The sequence below is a fragment of the Ornithodoros turicata genome, chromosome 3 (genome assembly GCF_037126465.1).
Source record: "Ornithodoros turicata isolate Travis chromosome 3, ASM3712646v1, whole genome shotgun sequence".
Classification (NCBI taxonomy): Eukaryota; Metazoa; Arthropoda; class Arachnida; order Ixodida; family Argasidae; genus Ornithodoros; species Ornithodoros turicata.
This window is the reverse complement of record NC_088203.1, coordinates 99484892-99502809: the sequence shown is the minus strand read 5'-3', so window position 1 is coordinate 99502809 and position 17918 is coordinate 99484892. Positions and strand designations below refer to the sequence as shown.

Here is a 17918-nt window from a genome sequence, read left to right as displayed (position 1 = left end):
TGCTACCACGCCTAATATCTTCTTCGGCGTGTGGTATATTATTATATGTCGTGTATCTCCTGGTATGGAAAGGGGTCCATTTTGCTTTCGAGTTGGGGGCGTGGTGGTGACGCAAAGGGAGATCCCGCTTCAGGACGCATACCCTAGTGAAGCCACTGACTTTTAATGCATGTGTTTCATTATCGTACAGCAGTGGCGTAACCAGAGGATATGTTTCTTCACCAACAGCACCCCGAAATCCCATCTTTGATAGCGCATTCGGGAGAGGTGAAACGAGATTATGCCCCTGTCACATGGACGATCTTCGACATCAACAAGCTACCTAATCCAGCTAATCCCCTTCCCCCAGCTGACATACAAGCGAAGAAGAGGAACATACTCCTCAATTAAAAGAAATGGAGCAGCAGACCCAAATTCGTGCGTCACCAAGCTCCAAAACGTAGCTCCTCCTCCTCCTCTTCTTCTTCTTCTTCTTCTTCTTCGACGGTAATCGAATATGTGTGTAGCGTGTCAACCTGTCCTAAGCACGTGACCCTTCTCGCGCAGCTTCGTATGCGGGGACAGCTGCAATGATGCAGAACTAGATGTTTTTCGATTTCGTGCCGATTTTCTACCCGCCGTCTGTTACCTCATTCCCTCTAAAACTTGGAATGCAAGTTCACATAGTTTACATATAGTCGTCGTTCACATTTACTTGGCATACATTGGGGCTAATTGTAGTAAATATAGAAATATATTTACTTTTATGTAGTAATATGTAGAAAAATATAGGCGTAAGGTGCTCTTGCGATTTCAGCTTTAGACACATGTCGGTATTGATACGTTAAGCTGTAATGACGTAAATATAATAATGACCACCCCTCCAATTTTTTCCAACATCCCTCCGTCCTTGGGATTCTGCATAAACCACTGCACGTAGCTATATCAACATCTGAAAACCCTTGACTGAAAGCAGAACGTTTTAACATAGATTTTCGTATCAGGCACCCGTCTGCCTTCAGTGATCTTCCCAACTCGGAAAAGCCGTGGTAGTTTTTAGCTGTTTTTAGCAAGATAATCGAGTCCAACCCACAAAGCTAGTTAGCTGCGGTAAGCGTTGTAATGTTTTGGACATAGATTCATCTGAGCTACATCCCCAACACATCTGTGAGGCCGACAACCTGCCAGCCCATTCACCACCGCCACCACCACATAGATCCATAACCTAAAAACCCGACACTGGGGGACAAAAAAACGACAACACAGACAGGTCTGTGTTGTCGTTTTTTGTCCCCCAGTCTCAGGTTTTTAAGTTATGAATCTATACCACCAGCTCGATTGCTACCTCTCTATTCTCTCGATTCTCTCGTTTTGGACATATTCATTTATGCAGTCTACGAACAATGGTACAATCATGGCGGCGCCCACGTGTTTATGAGCTCAAAGCGTCGAGCGCAAACATCCTTCACCTGTAAATTTTATTTGTCACAAAAATGAGGAATCTACGGTTATACAACTTAAAAAAGGCGGAACTCGAAGCCCTGGAAAATGCGAACAAGATCTGTACGGACGCCGAGTCCGGCCAAGTATTCATATGTGCTGGGAATAAAATTGCTTCCATGAACAGCACCTGCGAAGTGAGTAGTATTGCGAGTTCGAGTTTTTTTTTTCTCATAATTTTCGGGGCTGTCACTGCATGGAAACCAATATAACATGTCTTGTCGTCGCAGGTGAACCTGTCTACAGTCGCAAGAATAGAGGCATCTGATGCGGAGATAGTCAGCTGTACATATTTACCCGAATTCCAAGGAGTTTGTGTTGCAACGAAAATCGGAGATGTCTTGCTTTTTAATATTGATTCAGAGGAGGTAGGCTGAGACAAGTAAACTCAATACATGTTTCGGTGATTGTTTCAGTTCTCACTCCCATCCCTTATGCTTCTAGGCTGACATGTTAGGTTCGGTGTCCGGTGGGATATTGGCTATGCAATGGAGTCCAGACCACGAAGTGGTGGCTATCATATCAGGTAAATCACGATGGAAGCACCCATCGTAATCGCATGTGAAATCATGACACTCAAGTGATTTTCAAACTTCAAATTTGTTGCACAGGTGAAGAGAATCTGCTGCTAATGACCAAGGAATTTGACCCTGTGTCAGAGCGAAGCATCCACCCCGAGGAATTCGGTGAACGTACGTGGCAGAGTTATTCTTAAAAAAAAAAAGGCACTGTTTTCTACCCACTCCTAACATTCAACGTAGCCATGAAGAGAACGCCACCACCCAAACCGTCGGGCCAAAATGCATGACCACTATACATACCCTTTCAACCATCACGAAGCATCTCAGCAGCCAGATATCAGTAAAATGTATCATCATATTACACCATACATAAGGCATCATCCTTGCCGTCATGTACAGATTGTGAGGCACTGGGAGTGACTCGCATTTGCATCTCTCTGTGGAGTAGCCCGCTGTGTAAACCTTCGACATCACATTGCTATATTAATCCACTTGTCCTCCACTGTGATCTCTGTAAGCATCAGCCATAGTCAGATTGAAATGATGTCTTTTGAAGTGACAGGCTCACCCTGGAATTTTCTGTGTTTTTTTTTCTGTTCTTTGTTTTCTTCTTCTCAATAACATATCTCAGCATCTAACCATTCTGTAGAACCAAAAATTTTGCTTTCTTTGTAATTTTGTCACACCGTCAGAGCACTGTTTCCATAAGGGAAAACCTACATTTGCAGTTTCGTTTGGCTTTAATCACATTCACCCTGCTGATTCCTTTGCGGCAGACAAAAGAGTTGCCCAATTTCAATGACTGTTTCTCGCTCATCACCTGGTCGCTCATCACCATGGTAGCACACCACACGTGTCACTAGAGTAAGATCATGCCAGAAAACCATGAAAGCCAAAAACACTTGTATCTTGTGTTGGGGGCACATTGAACTGTCGGTACACAGCTAATTCTTTGTTACTTTAATTCAGGTGCTCCAGTGACTGCTGGATGGGGGTCAAAAGCAACACAGTTTCATGGGTCAGAAGGAAAACAAGCAGCAAAAGTTGAAATCAAGGTTCTTTTCATGTACTGACTTGGAATGCTGCATCACTTCCTCTTATTAAAGTGTATTTGATCACATAGTCTTACTGTTTTTGTGCAGGCTCCAGGCCCAGCTTCTGAGTGGGACGATGGACTCCCCAGGATTTCCTGGAGAGGCGACGGTCAATACTTTGTGACATCTTGCATCGACAGAGTTGGAGGTATACAACAGTGTGTGTCGCCGGGCCATATAATTTTGTTAGCTTGCTTGTCCTAATAATATTGGTTATAATTTTTGTCACTCTTTGATACAATGTCACCTTTTGGGTGCTCCTCTTTAGGGCATAGAAAATTAAGGGTTTGGAATAGACAAGGAAACCTGCAATTTACTGGAGAAGGTGTTGATGGACTCGAGCAAGCATTAAGCTGGAAGTGAGTGTCTACCAATGTTGGAACCTTGTCATTAATTGGAAACAGGGCATCCACTGTTTCAGAGCATATGTGTTGTTCTATAATTAGGACTCTTTTTACAGGCCCTCGGGAAGTTTGATTGCATCTAGTCAGCGACTTCCCAACAAGCACCAGGTTGTTTTCTTTGAGAAAAATGGATTGCGGCATGGAGAATTCACACTTCCTTTTGGACCCAAGGACTTTGAGGTATGCTGCTCTGCGTAGTTTTAAAGGCAGGAAAACGTGAAGCGTGCCCAAGCGTTTGCACTTTATTTGTTATTACATTTGCCAAAAAAAGGGAGCTAATGGAATCTTTTCAGTATAATATGAGGCATGTAGCTAATTTAGTTTTATTTGAGAATCCAAAAAAGTTGGAGTGAGTTCAAGTGCAGCGTACATGATGATTATTGTGACCTATGTTGGTACACAATTCATACGTGATGATGACATGTAGTCAGCTGAAATGCTAGACAAGCAGAGAAAGAAGTTAAAATGTTGAACACAAAGTGCAGATTAAAGCATTTGAGCAACAGAGTTATGAATCCGTAGTAATAAATAACCGTTTATCCCTTCATTAGGCAAAGGAACTCTCCTGGAGTAACGATTCAGCTGCCCTGGCTGTGATTGGCTGCACACTGAATGCCAGTGACGACAGCCTCCAGAAAGATATCAGTAAGTTTCCTAATGCACTGAGTCGTTCATTGTCAAATGGCTCTGAAACATGTCAGAATCCTTCTTTTCAGTTTTGATCTACACAGTTAACAACTACCACTGGTACCTGAAGCAGACACTCAAATTTGACCCCTCGACTCATGGCAGGGTGGTCGCGTGCCTTTGGGATGATGACGAAGCGCTTTGTTTACATGTTCTGTGCATGAAAGGTCGTTATTTTCGTTATGCCTGGCGGTGGGTCACTGATGGCAGCGTGCAGAGTTACCACGAAAGTTGTGCCGTGGTTTCCGTCATCGATGGAGGTAATGCAGCCAGATGGCATAAGTACGTTGTGTTGTTTCTAGATGTGTGAGGCTCCTACATATAAGTTTCCTCGCCGATACCATAAGTATATGGTTTTTCTCAAAATCTTTGATACAATGGGCAGCACTGTTGGAATGCAAGAACAGTCTGATAAGCCTCAAGAATCACAACTTGTGTTAGCTGTGGCAGTTTTGAAAAGTGTTGAAAATTTCAGATGCGCTATAAAATATAGAAAGCACTGTGAGATGTGGAACTTTAAATTAGGAAAATGCACGTTTGTCCACGCTCCAAATGGGGCATGGAAAACTCCTCATTTTGTCATCAGATAATACATACTTATGTTAGTGAGCTGTGTAGATCAGGTTAGGAATATTTGTATGTCCATACAAATGAATATATTGACAGCGGTTGATAATGGTGGTAAAATCGATATACTACTCAATACATAATCAAATCATACTTAAAATAACACTATCCCCACTGACACTATTGACTGCACTATGACTAGAGCCTGAAGTTTTAGGGTTTTACCCGATTCTCCCCCGAATTTGCACCCCGAATTGAAAGTTGCCTCTTTAGGGTGAAACCCGATTTTTACCTGGCAAGTTGCCCTGACTGGGATGTCTGTAGGAACGCATTAATTTACTTGTTTGGCAGAAAAATTCAGTTACATCACCATTTGTACCAAACCACTACAGTTAGTTGAGTAACTGAGACCAATTTCACCCCAAATTTAGCATACTGGAAGTTTTTTCACCCAAATTCACATGAATTTAGTGCACATGTTTAGTTACCCGATTTTTACCCCCCGAATTTAGAAAAATATATTTCCCGAAAACTTCAGGCTCTAACTATGACTGCCTTGACTGGAAATTCCACTGCCAGTTTTGTTCATTGCACTGTCAGTGCTTTGTATTGATGCCAACTTCTTACTTCTGTGTTGTCTTACAGATGATGTTTTGTCAACCCCATTCAAGACGATGGTTGTGCCTCCACCCATGTGTTCATATAAGCTACATTGCTACACCCAAGTCAATCATCTGGCTTTCAGTTCGGGTTCCAATTGTAATGACAGCTTTGCAGTTTTGGAAGATGGCAGTATTGTCTTTGTACTGGCAAATGCTGGTACGGAGCACTTTTTCTTTGTTATTGAAGCAACGTTTTACTTTGAGCGAGCTTCTCAAAAAGCTATGAAAGAGCACCGAGTTTTTGCCAGTGTAGGACATGACATTCAAAAATAGTTTCAGTCATGTAACTTAGCTTAGGTATCACAGTGTCACATTAATATTTATTTATTGTTAAAGAGGTGGCATTTTGCCATTGAAATGGCAGACCTGCAAATTAACTGGGTTTGAATTACTGACATTTTGGTGCATTTATTTACTAAATGCACCTCCAACGTATCTAGAGCGTGAAGTTTTAGGGTTTTGCGCGATTCCTCCCCGAATTCGCACCCCGAATTGAGGTTGCCTGTTTAAGGTGAAATCCCATTTTTACCTCGCAAATGGCCCTCACTGGGATATCTGCAGGAATGCACTAACTTACTGGTTTGTGATCAAATGCAGTTACATCGCCATTTATACCAAACCACTACAGTTAGTTTGAGTAACTGAGCTCAGTACTCGTAACTCAGTAACTAACTCAGTAACTGAGCCCGATTTCTCCCCGAATTTAGCATACTGGAAGTTTTTTCACCTGAATTCGCACGGATTTAGTGCGCGAGTTTTTACCTGATTTTTAACCCCTGAATTTAGAGAAAAATATTTCTTGAAAACTCCACGTTCTAAACATACCCAATGTACAAATAATTTCCAGGTGAATTTGTAAAGACTGAAGAGAATAAAAAGTGCGAAGTCCAAGTCGAAGGGGCCACCAATGGTTTTCGACTGAGTGCAGCAATACCGGAAGTGTTTGGGCCCTACAGGTGTGTCATGTCAAAATATTTTCCGAAGCTCCTGGTACTCCACTTCCCATAAAAGCATGGACCCGTCTAAATCTGTTTCCTTCCATTGTATCATTATTCAACCTTTTTGGCAGCTGTAGTCATGTTCAACTTAAGGAGGAAAATAAATCTAGTTCGTCAACTACATACACCTTTGGAGATAAGGAGATGCAATAGCATGTCAGGAGAAATACTGCAGCGCCACCAGTGGGGGAGCGCACTTTCTGCCGCGGCGTAGCGCCATGTGACCAGTCTTAACAGCCAATACGGAAGCAGAGTGAGCATGATGGATTACATTATCTGGTGCAAGCAGGCAGCATGACCTCACTGTGTCTAGCCGTCCTATCCTCGGCGCAGCAATAGTTTGAGAGCTGACGGACTAGATTTCTCTTCCTTCTTAAGTTGAACACGACCGTGGATGTATCCTCGTGCCATTTTAAATGCGCAAAGCGTCGTCAAATTCTTACGGCCATGTTAATACCTTTAGGATAGCGTGGGGAGATATTGAAGAGAGGATACCCTGCAATCCCCTCTCTCTCTATCATTGGACGTGGGTTTCCCAGAACTGCCTCCTTGCTGTCGGCCACATCGATGACATTGTCACTCTGCTCAGGGTCGATGTTATTCATAGTGGGCACGAAACATTACTTCGGGGAAGGTAATTCCTGTATGATAGGTAGGTCACACCGTTACTGAAGAATTAAGAAATCTTTCATCTTTCTAGTGTGCTAACCTATCTGGACGACACTGTTCGCACACTATCTCTTGGTGAAGATAGGACGTTTGCCTGCATTCAGTTCGCTAATGGGACCTGCGGCAGAGTGTCATTCGAAGGTGATGTGCTTTGTACTGTTGGCACGCATTTAACATTACTGGTCATTCTGCTTTCAAGTCTGAATAAATTTTGTTTTAAATGACTGATGTTCTTTTAAAACTAGATGGATCAGTCTTGCTCTGGCTTGCGGGTGACGAACTGTTGTTGCAGTTCCCAAGGCCTTGTCACAGTGTTGTCGTCTGCAAAGTCCTTGGTGGGGTAGGTTTCTTTGCAGAGAGTGTCCTTAAGGAGCTACAGTACATTAATATCCAAAATGTCTAACATAGATTGAGTAATCTAAGTATGTTTCGTCCCGATGGCTATAATTATTTACAGCTGTTGTGTCGCAGAAATCGGTAACGATTCCTTGTCCTCATAATACGAGTGGCACTCAGTGCAGGTTTTGTTGTCTTGTTTCAAAGGACTTTATCCTTTGTGGGATACGTCCTTACCCATCATTTGACACATGAAGCTATCTTTCCCAGAACTTGTGCTAGACAGACAGACTGTTGTTCACGTAATCTGACTGTTAGCAGCAATTGCTGTGCATTACAGACAAACAAATAAATAAGGTTCTGTTTCACATTCTGAGGAAAGAGGTGTGAGGGTCTAAAATTCACTGACAGTTCATTCCAGTGATCTCTTTCACAAAACCTATACATACAAACACGTTTATAAACTTTATATCCGTTTATACCTGCAGATCTAGAGGTGGACAAAGAGCTGGCTGAGATTGAGTTTCGTTTTGTCTTCTTGCTTCTGCTGAATGACATCACATCTTTTTTTAGTTTTCAAACACAACTTATGTGTATTCTTCTTCTTGTGCTGTACTAGTTCACTTGCACATTACTCTTATGTTCATGGTCAAACTAGTTTTGTGTTTTTCTAACATTACAGTCAACCCTCGATTTATGAACACCCTCGGTTTCCCGAAAAATCGTTCATAAATCGAGGGATTCATAAATCGAAAATTCCGTTAAGTGAGTACTATCGAGCAAATGGAACAGTATTTCCGAGTTGGGATTGTGTTTATAACGCAATATATTGTGTAATTTTGCTTTCGACCATGCCTTCTGCTGTGTCAATCTCATAAAGCACAGATGTTAGCGCATTCACATTCTGTTTATTATCCAATACTAAATAGTTTAATTTTGCTTTGGACCATGCCTTCCGTTGTGTCAATCTTGGAAAGAGGAGATGTCAGCACAGTCGCACTCAACTGGTCTCGGGGTTTCCTCTGGGGTTTTTAACCTGTGTTTATTAATCTCCGGGTGACAGCAGACACCTTATTCGTGGATTGAGGTCAGGAACACTTCTGCAAAAACCCGTTTGTTGTTCGGATTTCGAGGGGTGAAGAAAAGAGGGTGCAATACCTGGAAAACGTTTTGTCTGTTCAGGCGTCATTCATAAGACCACGAATAATCCCTTTGAAGGTTTTTGTTGGCCTCGGAACGACGCGTTCATAAATTGAGGGCAAAAACGCTGGGCAACTCCAAGTTGGTTCCCAGAAATTCCATTCATTATTCGAATATCGAGGTTCATAAAACGAGGAGAAAATGCATGTAAAAAGTTTGGTTCCTCGTGCTAGTGTTCATAAAACGAGGGAATTCATAAATCGAAGGTTCATAAATCGAGGGTTGACTGTATATGTATGGTTCTACTAGATCTTCCTGATCTCATCTTGACACGTACTTCCCATTGCTTTTTCACAGACGCACCTCTTGGGACTGTCGGACAGATTTCAGCTCTTCGTCGATGACTACGTTGTGTGTGAGAATTGCACTTCTTTCCTCGTTCACGGGAAGTTTCTGCTTCTAACGACACACACGCACACGCTGAGATGCCTGTTGCTGGATTTCGATATAGCACGTGAGTCACCTACTTCTCAACTTCAAGCAACGTATAGCTTCAGTTTACATCGACTTGAAGTTTTGCGGAATAATTTAAACTTGAGAGCTTTAAATATGAAAATCCAGAATCAACGTCTGGAGCCGTCTCGGCATTTTGTCAACTAAATAATGAGTACACATCGACGTTCAAGAACTTGACATACATGTTATCAAGTCCAGCTTCATGTCATGTACCGTGGGTGCATGTAATGCCTCTTATTTACTAGAACACGTATTGATAATTATGCTGTTAGGGTATATAGGCAATAGATGTTATTGCAGTTGCTTGTGATAAAATGAAATCTTAAAGACAATTAGAGTGAGATCTCTTATCTTAAGGAGCTGAGTTGCGTGTGTGATTTTGCCTTTGTTAGTGTTCTTCCTGTTTTTTGTTTCTTTGGATTATGCTGAGTAGTGGTTAATAGTGATTTTGTGTGTATGATTTTACCTGGAATTATCCTCCTATTATCATTTTCACTGAAATTGCCGCTGCTAGTGTGCTGCTAGCTATGCAGCTGCAGCTACAATAGCTACTGCTAACTACTAGCTGCTAGTGCGCTGCTAGCTATTTCCAGGATAGTCATCTCATATGCATCACATTGGCTTTGTTATGAATGGCTGTGCATTTTCTTTTATTTTTTTACATTATCTCTCGTGCGACATCTAGCACATGTTTGGTATCAACAAGGAAATTGGGCATGTTGTACTTTTTAGGGCCCTCTCTGCCATGCATCCTATTGACAGGGCAAGCAGTATAAATACCTAAAATACATAAAAGTAATCAACAATGCTTATTCCACATTATCTTTTTTTTTTTTTTTTAGAGGTCCTGGAAGGAAGGAACCTGCATGCAGCAGAAGATGCACCAAGACAGCTGGAACGAGGTTCATTACTAGTGACAAGTGTCGTTGCAGACGGACGCGTAGTGTTGCAGATGCCACGGGGAAACTTGGAGACAATCTATCCGCGGCCTTTGATGTTGGATGCAATATGTGAATATTTAGACAGGTAAGGGGGGATCCATAACTTGCACAGTGTATATTCCTGTCACTGAATTGTGCTAGTAAAGATTTCGAACAGCAAGGAAAGTCATCAAAATTTGGGGACAACGAGGTATGCAGTCTGTGTAATTTTAACGGAGGTCGGCTCAAAAAGTCCTTCCATGTGTTCTGCTTTTCCTGGTTTTCTGGCAGTACAGTTGACTGAGAACGTAGCAATAAAACGAGAAAAACAACGTAGAAGAAAGGAAAACCTAGCGATCTCGTGAACACAGATTGAAGGAGAGCAGAAAAAAATGTAGTTTGAAAAGATGAATTCTAGAAAATTTGTGTAGTGGGGAATATTAGTCTTGCATTATGCAGAAAATTACTGGAAACTTGTGAATCCTGCTTGCACCTGACAAAAAGCTACTGAATGTCTGCCATGATGTTGGTTCTCAAGTGCTCTATTTTGTAACGTTACAATTTTGTGCTTGTTAATATAGTTCATTTCCTGCAGCTTCCAGTATGGTAAAGCATTTGAGCTGATGAAGGTCCACCGCATCAACCTCAACTTTCTTTGTGACCACGATACTCAGGCAAGAAACTCAATTATTCCTTTCTTTGTCTTGTTCTTTCCAGTCTGGAAAGTTAAATACCTTTCCTACAGTATCTTTTCCCCTTTTCTGAATTTTCAGGCATTTTTAAGCAACTTGAAAGAATTTGTTCTACAAGTACGAAAGCCAGCAAACATCAACTTGTTCCTGACGGAACTTTCGTAAGGAACCTTACTTGCCAGGAGTTCTAGGCAAGCAAAGAAAATGATGTTCTTACCTGCCTGTGTACTTTCTAGGAATGATGACGTCTGCTCCATGATGTACACTGCTGCATACCGCTCGAGGAGTCGAAAAATATTAAAGTACGATCGGCCCAAAACAGATGTTGTGTGTGACTCTATCTGCAAAATTCTCGAAGAATTGGACAGAGACAAGTAAGCAGCTAATGATCTTTCCTCACAACCACTGCAATGATTAAGGCGTCCCGCTATTCTTTATTGCTTGCTCATTGACTTTTATGTATGTAGCAACATGCACCATTACCTGTAATTTCTCAATTGTAGTGTTTCTGATGCTTGAATTATGAAAGATATTACAGTCATATTACACACAGCCTTTAGCATCAACTGATATGTTTATCTTTTATGTTTTTTGTGTGTTGACACTGGCGCTCCAACATTACATTTGCAAGTTGTCCTATGTATTAGCATATGCTGGCCTCAATGCTGCTTCATAACATTTAAAATGCACTACTGCATTGCAGCATGACAAGCCCCAGTGAGAATACTGTCTGTGCTACAACCTATTAGAATATAATGACCATGTCATAGGCACCGCTAGGCACCCTAGATGGCGCTACTCACCGGCCCGGTTATTGTTCAGCATAGAATACTGGTTTTCGGTATCTTGTAAAGCTCCGTAGAGGAAGCTACTATGACCCATCCTAAAAAGGTGTACACAGCCTTTCAGTTGGACCATCTTCAAGTATTTTCAACTACCTAAAGTCTATCTTGAAAGTGTACCTTGAAATATACGCTTCTTACTCCTTTTGCACGTGCGTATCCAACTCCTAATGTCTTCGTTGCAATATGTCAGGTACTTTTTGTCTATCTTGACTTGCCATGCCAAAAAGGTGGAACCAGAGTTGGACATAGCACTATTAAAAATCAAAGCATTAAAAGGTACGTTACCCGAAGTGAGAACATTATATGCTTTTGTTATTGACGTTGCAATTTTCCTTTTGATTTAACGCACCTAGATGCGACAGGAACAAGTAAGGTTACCGCGGACGATGCATTGAAGTATTTGCTGTACTTAGTGGATACGTCCGACCTCTTCAACGTTGCACTAGGCACATATAATTTCGACTTGGTTCTAATGGTTGCTGAAAAGTCACAGAAAGTAAGTGCCGTGCCATAAACTTTGCAGTCCGCACATTATTTGCGCAGGTTTTATTTGTTGATTGATTATTAGCTAGTGTACGTAACAAGACCAGCAAGCGTAAGAGCATATCACTGAACGAATATGTTCCTCAACGTCAGGACCCAAAGGAGTATGTTCCATTCTTGAACGAGCTCAACCAGCTTGAGACAAACTACCAGCATTACAAAATTGACATGCATCTTGGAAGATATGAAAAAGCACTCAAGAATATTAGCATCTGTGGTAAGTTATTTTTAACTGTCTCCAGGTAATGCCTTGCCTGGGCAGATCAGACTTTAGTGAGGTTCTTATCAAAAAACTCATATTGACTCCACAGTACTTGAACCCAGGTTGAATCTCTCAATATTTCTTTATAAGTGTACTGTCTATGGAACAAATTCAGCTGCATAAAACTCTGGTTAAATTTAGGTCTTCAAGGGCCACTACAACTTCATTACAACAGTGTTTCAACTGTATGGCAAATGCTATAAGCACTCTGTCAGTTTTCGTATCAGGTATTGCATAATTAGGGCCCTATGTTTTCAGGTTTTAGGTTTTTGAAAATTTGGGGTGGGGGGGGGGGGGGTAAAAATCGGGTTTTTATTTCAGGAGCCATAAAATAGGGTAAAATCTGGTGATATCGGGGTAGAAAGAAAAAAAGCACTTCTCGCATTGTAGATGAACATGAGATGTGAAATAGCTGGGCTGAGTGCCCAACGCTTTGCAATCTGGAGTGCCCGTATTGGTGGATGAATTGGCGCTTTGCCAAGTCAATTTTCAGGTTGTTTATCCTAAAACACAGTGCCTTATGCATAATCTCAGTTGTTGAATGCGCACTAAAGAGAGATGCAAAATGTTCCATGACCTTGCCTGACCAAAAATTCTCACTTCAAGGGCCCTCACACTTCGATGAATGCATTTCTCTGATCAAGTCTCAACGGCTTTACACGAAAGCACTTCACCTGTTCCAAGAAGGTTCAGATGAGTACAAAGTAAGCCCCCGAATACCCGAAGCACATTTTTCTTCGCGCCCTGATGTCATTGATTGAGAAGTGTTCATCTACCTCATATACAGGCAGTGTGGGAAGCATATGGAGATTACCTCTTTCAAAAGAAACATTTTGAAGAATCTGGGATAGTGTTTCAGCGGAGCGGGAAACTCGAAAAGGCACTGACCTCCTTTGAGCTTGCTCTTAATTGGAGTTTGGTGCTGACGATAGCCTGTCAGCTTGGATATGAAGACGACAAGCTGCGTGGTGTTGCCAAGAGGGTTGCAGGTGAGTATACGTTTGGTTAATGCCAGTCAGCTGTCTCAAGGATATCAACAAACATGTGTTACCGACAGCTTTTGTAATAAGATTTAAGTCTGACAACTCTTCAGTAATGATTCATTTGTTTATTATTTTGGGCTTTGGAACGAGAAACAGCTACAATCACGAACGATACAACGTTGGTCGATTAATCTTGTAGCCAATGATGGGTATGTTAGAAATTGATCCACCGAGGCTGTTGATCCATTTGTTGACTGCGCCCTTGCAAGAAACTGATCATTATTGCGAGCACATCTATTTTTATATGTGGTTTTCTTGGGACATACAGTTCCACAAATTTGCGTCTCTTCACATTCGGGGGCATTTTTGTTGTTCATTATACAACTATTAGTATTTAAATGTTGTGTCATTTATGAGTTGCACAAGGTAGTGCGTATGAATTAGTGAAACTCTCGCCCGGTACAAATTTCAGATGCCTTGATGCTTAGCAGACGACACAGAGAAGCCGCTCTCATCTATGAAGAGTTTCTCAATGTTAGTTTCGACTTTGTTCCTGGTGTGTAGTTTGAGTGACCCTTCCAATGTATAACTCAGAAAGACATTGTCTGTCACACTCTTCTCAAAGGACAGGGAAGAAGTTATAAGGATCCTAGCAGAAGCACACTTGTGGGATGAAGCTCTCAGTAAGGTGAGCGCTCGAAATTGACATTAAAAATACGGATGTCATTGTTAAAGCTCTCTCTCCATTCTCGCACGTAGATTCACTCTTACAAGAAATCGGAGCTGCTGGATCGCGTTTGGAAACCGGCAGTTAAGAACGAACACGTGAACATGACTGAGACAATCGACACCTTGTTCGAGACTTGGCAAAAGCATTGCAATCGACTGACTGTCGTGCGCGAACTCAAGATGAGCTGCGACCAGGGTAAGCAGCCCCTGACAAGGATGTCAGTTTCACAGGAAATGATGGCAAGTGCTTTCCCATTTGCTTTCTGATAAGGCCCAGAGGATGACACTGATGATGGAGCGTATTCGGATGTTGCCAGTTTAAGCTCTAGACCAGCAACTGAGAGATCCATCAAGTCTGCCACTGTGTTGACAGGGTAAGTCACCACTGTAATTCTTAAAGTAAGTAACTAAATATGACTGTATTTCGTTAGAGTAAAACTAGGCACTCTCATATGTCTTTTCATTGGCTGTGCAGCAATGCACAAAGGAACAGGGTTTGGTACTGAAAAACAAATACCTCTGAGACATAAAGTTCAGACAGAAAGAAACATAATGAAAGGAGCATTCAGCCAGCCAGTTAGTTTGTTGGTGCATATTCTAATAAGGAACAGGGTTATGTAGTGAAACTGTAGTGGGCAGCAACTAAAATTCACCAAAAGTGGACAGAATTAATAAAATTGTATAAAAATAAATAGAAATTAAATGAAGAAAATAGATTGCAAGTCTGTCGTGTGTTTTACCTCAAGCTCAAGGCGATGTTAGTCATCTAACAAGATCTCCTTGTACAGCTCTCGTCAACCTTAATAATAACACCGGAAAAAATGTGGTATCATTTCCGAGCGCTATTATAGCAACCCTTGCGGAAATAAGGGCATCTTAATTGAACAAAATTATTTTGTGAGTTTAACGCCCCCAGGCGGCTGCTATCACGCTCGGAAATGAGACCGAATTTTTCCCGTGTTGTTATTAAGGTTGATGGGAGCTGTACAAGGACTTCAACTGAATAAACCTTGTCCTGTCTAAATACACCCCACTGGAAAAATGTGCATACGTATTTTGTTGCATTTGGTGTGAACCCACAGTATTTTCTCTGTGAAGGTCCATTGCCACAATGAGAACAGCAAGGAACAAAAAGAAGCAAGAACGCAAGAAGTACACCCTGAAAGAAGGCTCCCGATTTGAGGACCTTGCACTTGTCGTTGCCTTAGCAGAAGCTGTCTCTTCTGCTGACAAACTCCAAGGTCATTATAATGATTCACCTGAATCATCACTGACAGGTGTATTTCACACATGGGATCAACATTATGTGTTCCTCTCTTCAAATTCAGAGGACTGCGGGTCACTCCTCAAGGCGTTAGCCATTGCAGGGTACGACAGCGAAGCGAAAGACCTCCAGCAGAAATTTTCGGCACTTCTAGCATCCATAGGAAAGAACATTCCTGAAGTCTGGCCTCCAGAAAGTGCAGCAGAGACCTCACTGGTATTTTATGTTTTGGAATACATATCCTGCTCTCTCTGTGATACTGCGCAGTAGGTACATTATTTGACTGTCCTGCTTGCATCTATACTTAGAGTGCAAGGTTTCCGTACTTTTCCACTCTGTTCTCTGTCAACTTATATTCTATTAACTTCATATGAAGCAAGAACATTACGAAGCACACTGACGTGTCCCTACACTCGCAGTTGATAATACCTAGTGCCTGAAGTTTTCGGGAAATATTCTTTTCTAAATTCGGGGGGTAAAAATCGGGGAAATGAACATGTGCTCTAAATTCATGCGAATTTGGGTGAAAAAGGCTTCGAGTATGCTAAATTTGGGGAGAAATCAAGCTCAGTTATTCAAACTAACTGTACTGGATTGGTACAAATGGTGATGTAGCTGCATTTGCTGCATACGGCATTATATTGGAGAGTGTCTCAAAGTTAAAGTAGCACAGAAGTCATTTTTAGGCCAGTAAGATGTATTTAATGTTAATTAGGCCAGTAAGATGATCCGTGAGAAGTAATTCACACCACAGAGTCATAATTATCGCCGAAATTGAATTTAAAGTACGCCGCAAAAAGCGACCGTGCGCAACGGCGGTGAAGAGCAGTACCAGCCTGAGATCTGCCTGGAACCTCGCGCTGACGCTACAAGGAGAACGCTCGCTGATTACTCTAGAGAAATGTTGTCTGCTACTCGGCTGTTCGGGGTTCTGACAAAGCCCTTCTCCTGGCTCGGTAATGATTCGGCCGCTCCTTCTATCCCGAAATTCCCCGGGAGAACTGGCAAAACTGGTTTGCGGCGGCAAAGGGACAAGGCGCTGACCCCCACTGACCGACGAACCAGAACGAGTTCTCCTTATAACGTCATCGGTGACGTGGCATCATACCTTCTCCTCCTCGTAATACCCGGAGTGGAGAGTTAAGGGTGAAGGCGCGGGCCCATGTTTATGTGAGTTTTTTTCTCGCAAACAGATTGCACACATCAAAACTTTTAGCGCCATTCGGTAAAATGACACATACACTTTCATCAGACGTCTTAATCGGAAATTTTTTTGGACGGCCCTCTGTGCTCCTTTAAACTAAAGAAATGCACATAGAGTAGCCGTTAATGCATCTCAACTGGACAACGTGTTTTCTTCGCGTTAGTCACCGTGTTGCTTAACCAACACTCTCTACATCTCCTCGCTCAAATAGACACGGCACTTTTGGGAGGCTTGCTCAGGTGCAAGGGTGTCTGTCGAAGTGTTTCACTTTTCAGGAATGGGCTTTGATGTGAACCGTTGCTGCACTGATGAATTACATGTATCTTTGTACAGCCTCTGGGACCACATTCCTCATCCAGCATAATTGTGGAAGCCATTCAGAAGAGAGATGTTTTTGAACATGCCATTTCAGGTAATGCTTTCTTCTCATCACATGAGCACCGTTTCATTGTGACAAAGCTTGCAACTTGATGCATTTGCAATTTGAAATTTCAAAAGAATGGGGGCACATGAAGGGTAAAAATTTATGTCCTTTGTTGAGGATATGCCGATCAAACAAACATGACCTGAAAAGTGACCACAATGAAGTTACATTCGTCAGATTTCCGTGATATTATGTTATCAACAGTGGCAGTTGAAACTTTCCAGAACTGCATGTCATTTGCAGTACATAGGCACTGTTCCAAGGCATAGGCAAAGAAATTTATAGGAACCAATGTTTGTTTTGCACTTTCTCCAAGCAGCACAGCATCTTGGCTCAATATTGGCCCAATATTGTGCCAAGATGTTGTGCTGCTTGTGTCCGTTCCCCAGATCCTGTCACGTGCCGCTCAGTTTTATGCTATACGAGGTTTTCATTGCAAAAGAAACCGTTATCATTGGGGTGGGCTTTGCAGCTCTAGTTTTCATTGCTCTTCACACCTGATTACTAGACCCTGAAGTCTTCGGGGTTTATATTTTTCCAAATTCGGGGGGTAGAAATCGGGTCAATAAATTGATGTCGAAAATTCATGCAAATTCGGGCAGAAAACTTACCATCGGACCGAGTTCGGGGAGAAATCGGGCATTATTGTAGAATAAACGATCACTGTACCGTTTATCCAGAGTGCCAGAAGTAAGGGGCAGCCGCATATTTTGTGAGAAACTAGTATGTCGATGCCTTGGGGTGCCTAGCCTAACTGCAGTTTTGCAGGTAGAAATCGGGTTTAACCCTAAAACATCAGGGTCTACTGATTACCTTTCCGGACATTCATTTATCCCCCTGTACTTGCACTGTTTTAACAGTTGTGTCGCTTCCAGATCCATCACTGAGGAAACCACCAGCGCTCCGGACATTCATTAACTGGAAGCTCAACATGCTGGAATAAAATTAAGCGTTTAAGTTAAAAGTGAAAGCATGGTGG

General features: G+C 42.1%; 1 protein-coding gene across 1 annotated transcript; it reads left to right on the top strand.

Moving 5' to 3' along the window:
- Positions 1-1366: 1366 nt before the first annotated feature.
- LOC135388971 (putative elongator complex protein 1) lies at positions 1367-17909 on the top strand. The gene is made up of 33 exons (XM_064618862.1): positions 1367-1616; positions 1710-1847; positions 1924-2005; positions 2091-2171; positions 2970-3055; positions 3143-3242; positions 3363-3453; positions 3555-3678; positions 4050-4143; positions 4215-4445; positions 5398-5571; positions 6262-6370; positions 6876-7046; positions 7113-7222; positions 7327-7421; positions 8915-9071; positions 9916-10099; positions 10589-10667; positions 10767-10846; positions 10922-11059; positions 11721-11806; positions 11884-12026; positions 12167-12290; positions 12942-13039; positions 13123-13324; positions 13791-13852; positions 13944-14006; positions 14078-14243; positions 14319-14421; positions 15146-15288; positions 15376-15527; positions 16849-16927; positions 17815-17909. The coding sequence occupies exons 1-33, from the start codon at positions 1473-1475 to the stop codon at positions 17880-17882; spliced, it is 3957 nt and encodes a 1318-aa protein (XP_064474932.1). The 5' UTR covers positions 1367-1472; the 3' UTR covers positions 17883-17909.
- The last annotated feature ends 9 nt before the right edge of the window (positions 17910-17918 follow it).

What these genes read in the sequence shown, in the direction of transcription:
- LOC135388971 (XM_064618862.1), top strand. Translation starts at nt 1,473, where the DNA reads ATGAGGAATCTACGGTTATACAACTTAAAAAAGGCGGAACTCGAAGCC. An exon ending in GAGCAAGCATTAAGCTGGAA is followed by an intron (nt 3,454 to 3,554) that starts GTGAGTGTCTAC and finishes CTCTTTTTACAG; the next exon opens with GCCCTCGGGAAGTTTGATTG. An exon ending in TTGTTCCTGACGGAACTTTC is followed by an intron (nt 10,847 to 10,921) that starts GTAAGGAACCTT and finishes TGTACTTTCTAG; the next exon opens with GAATGATGACGTCTGCTCCA.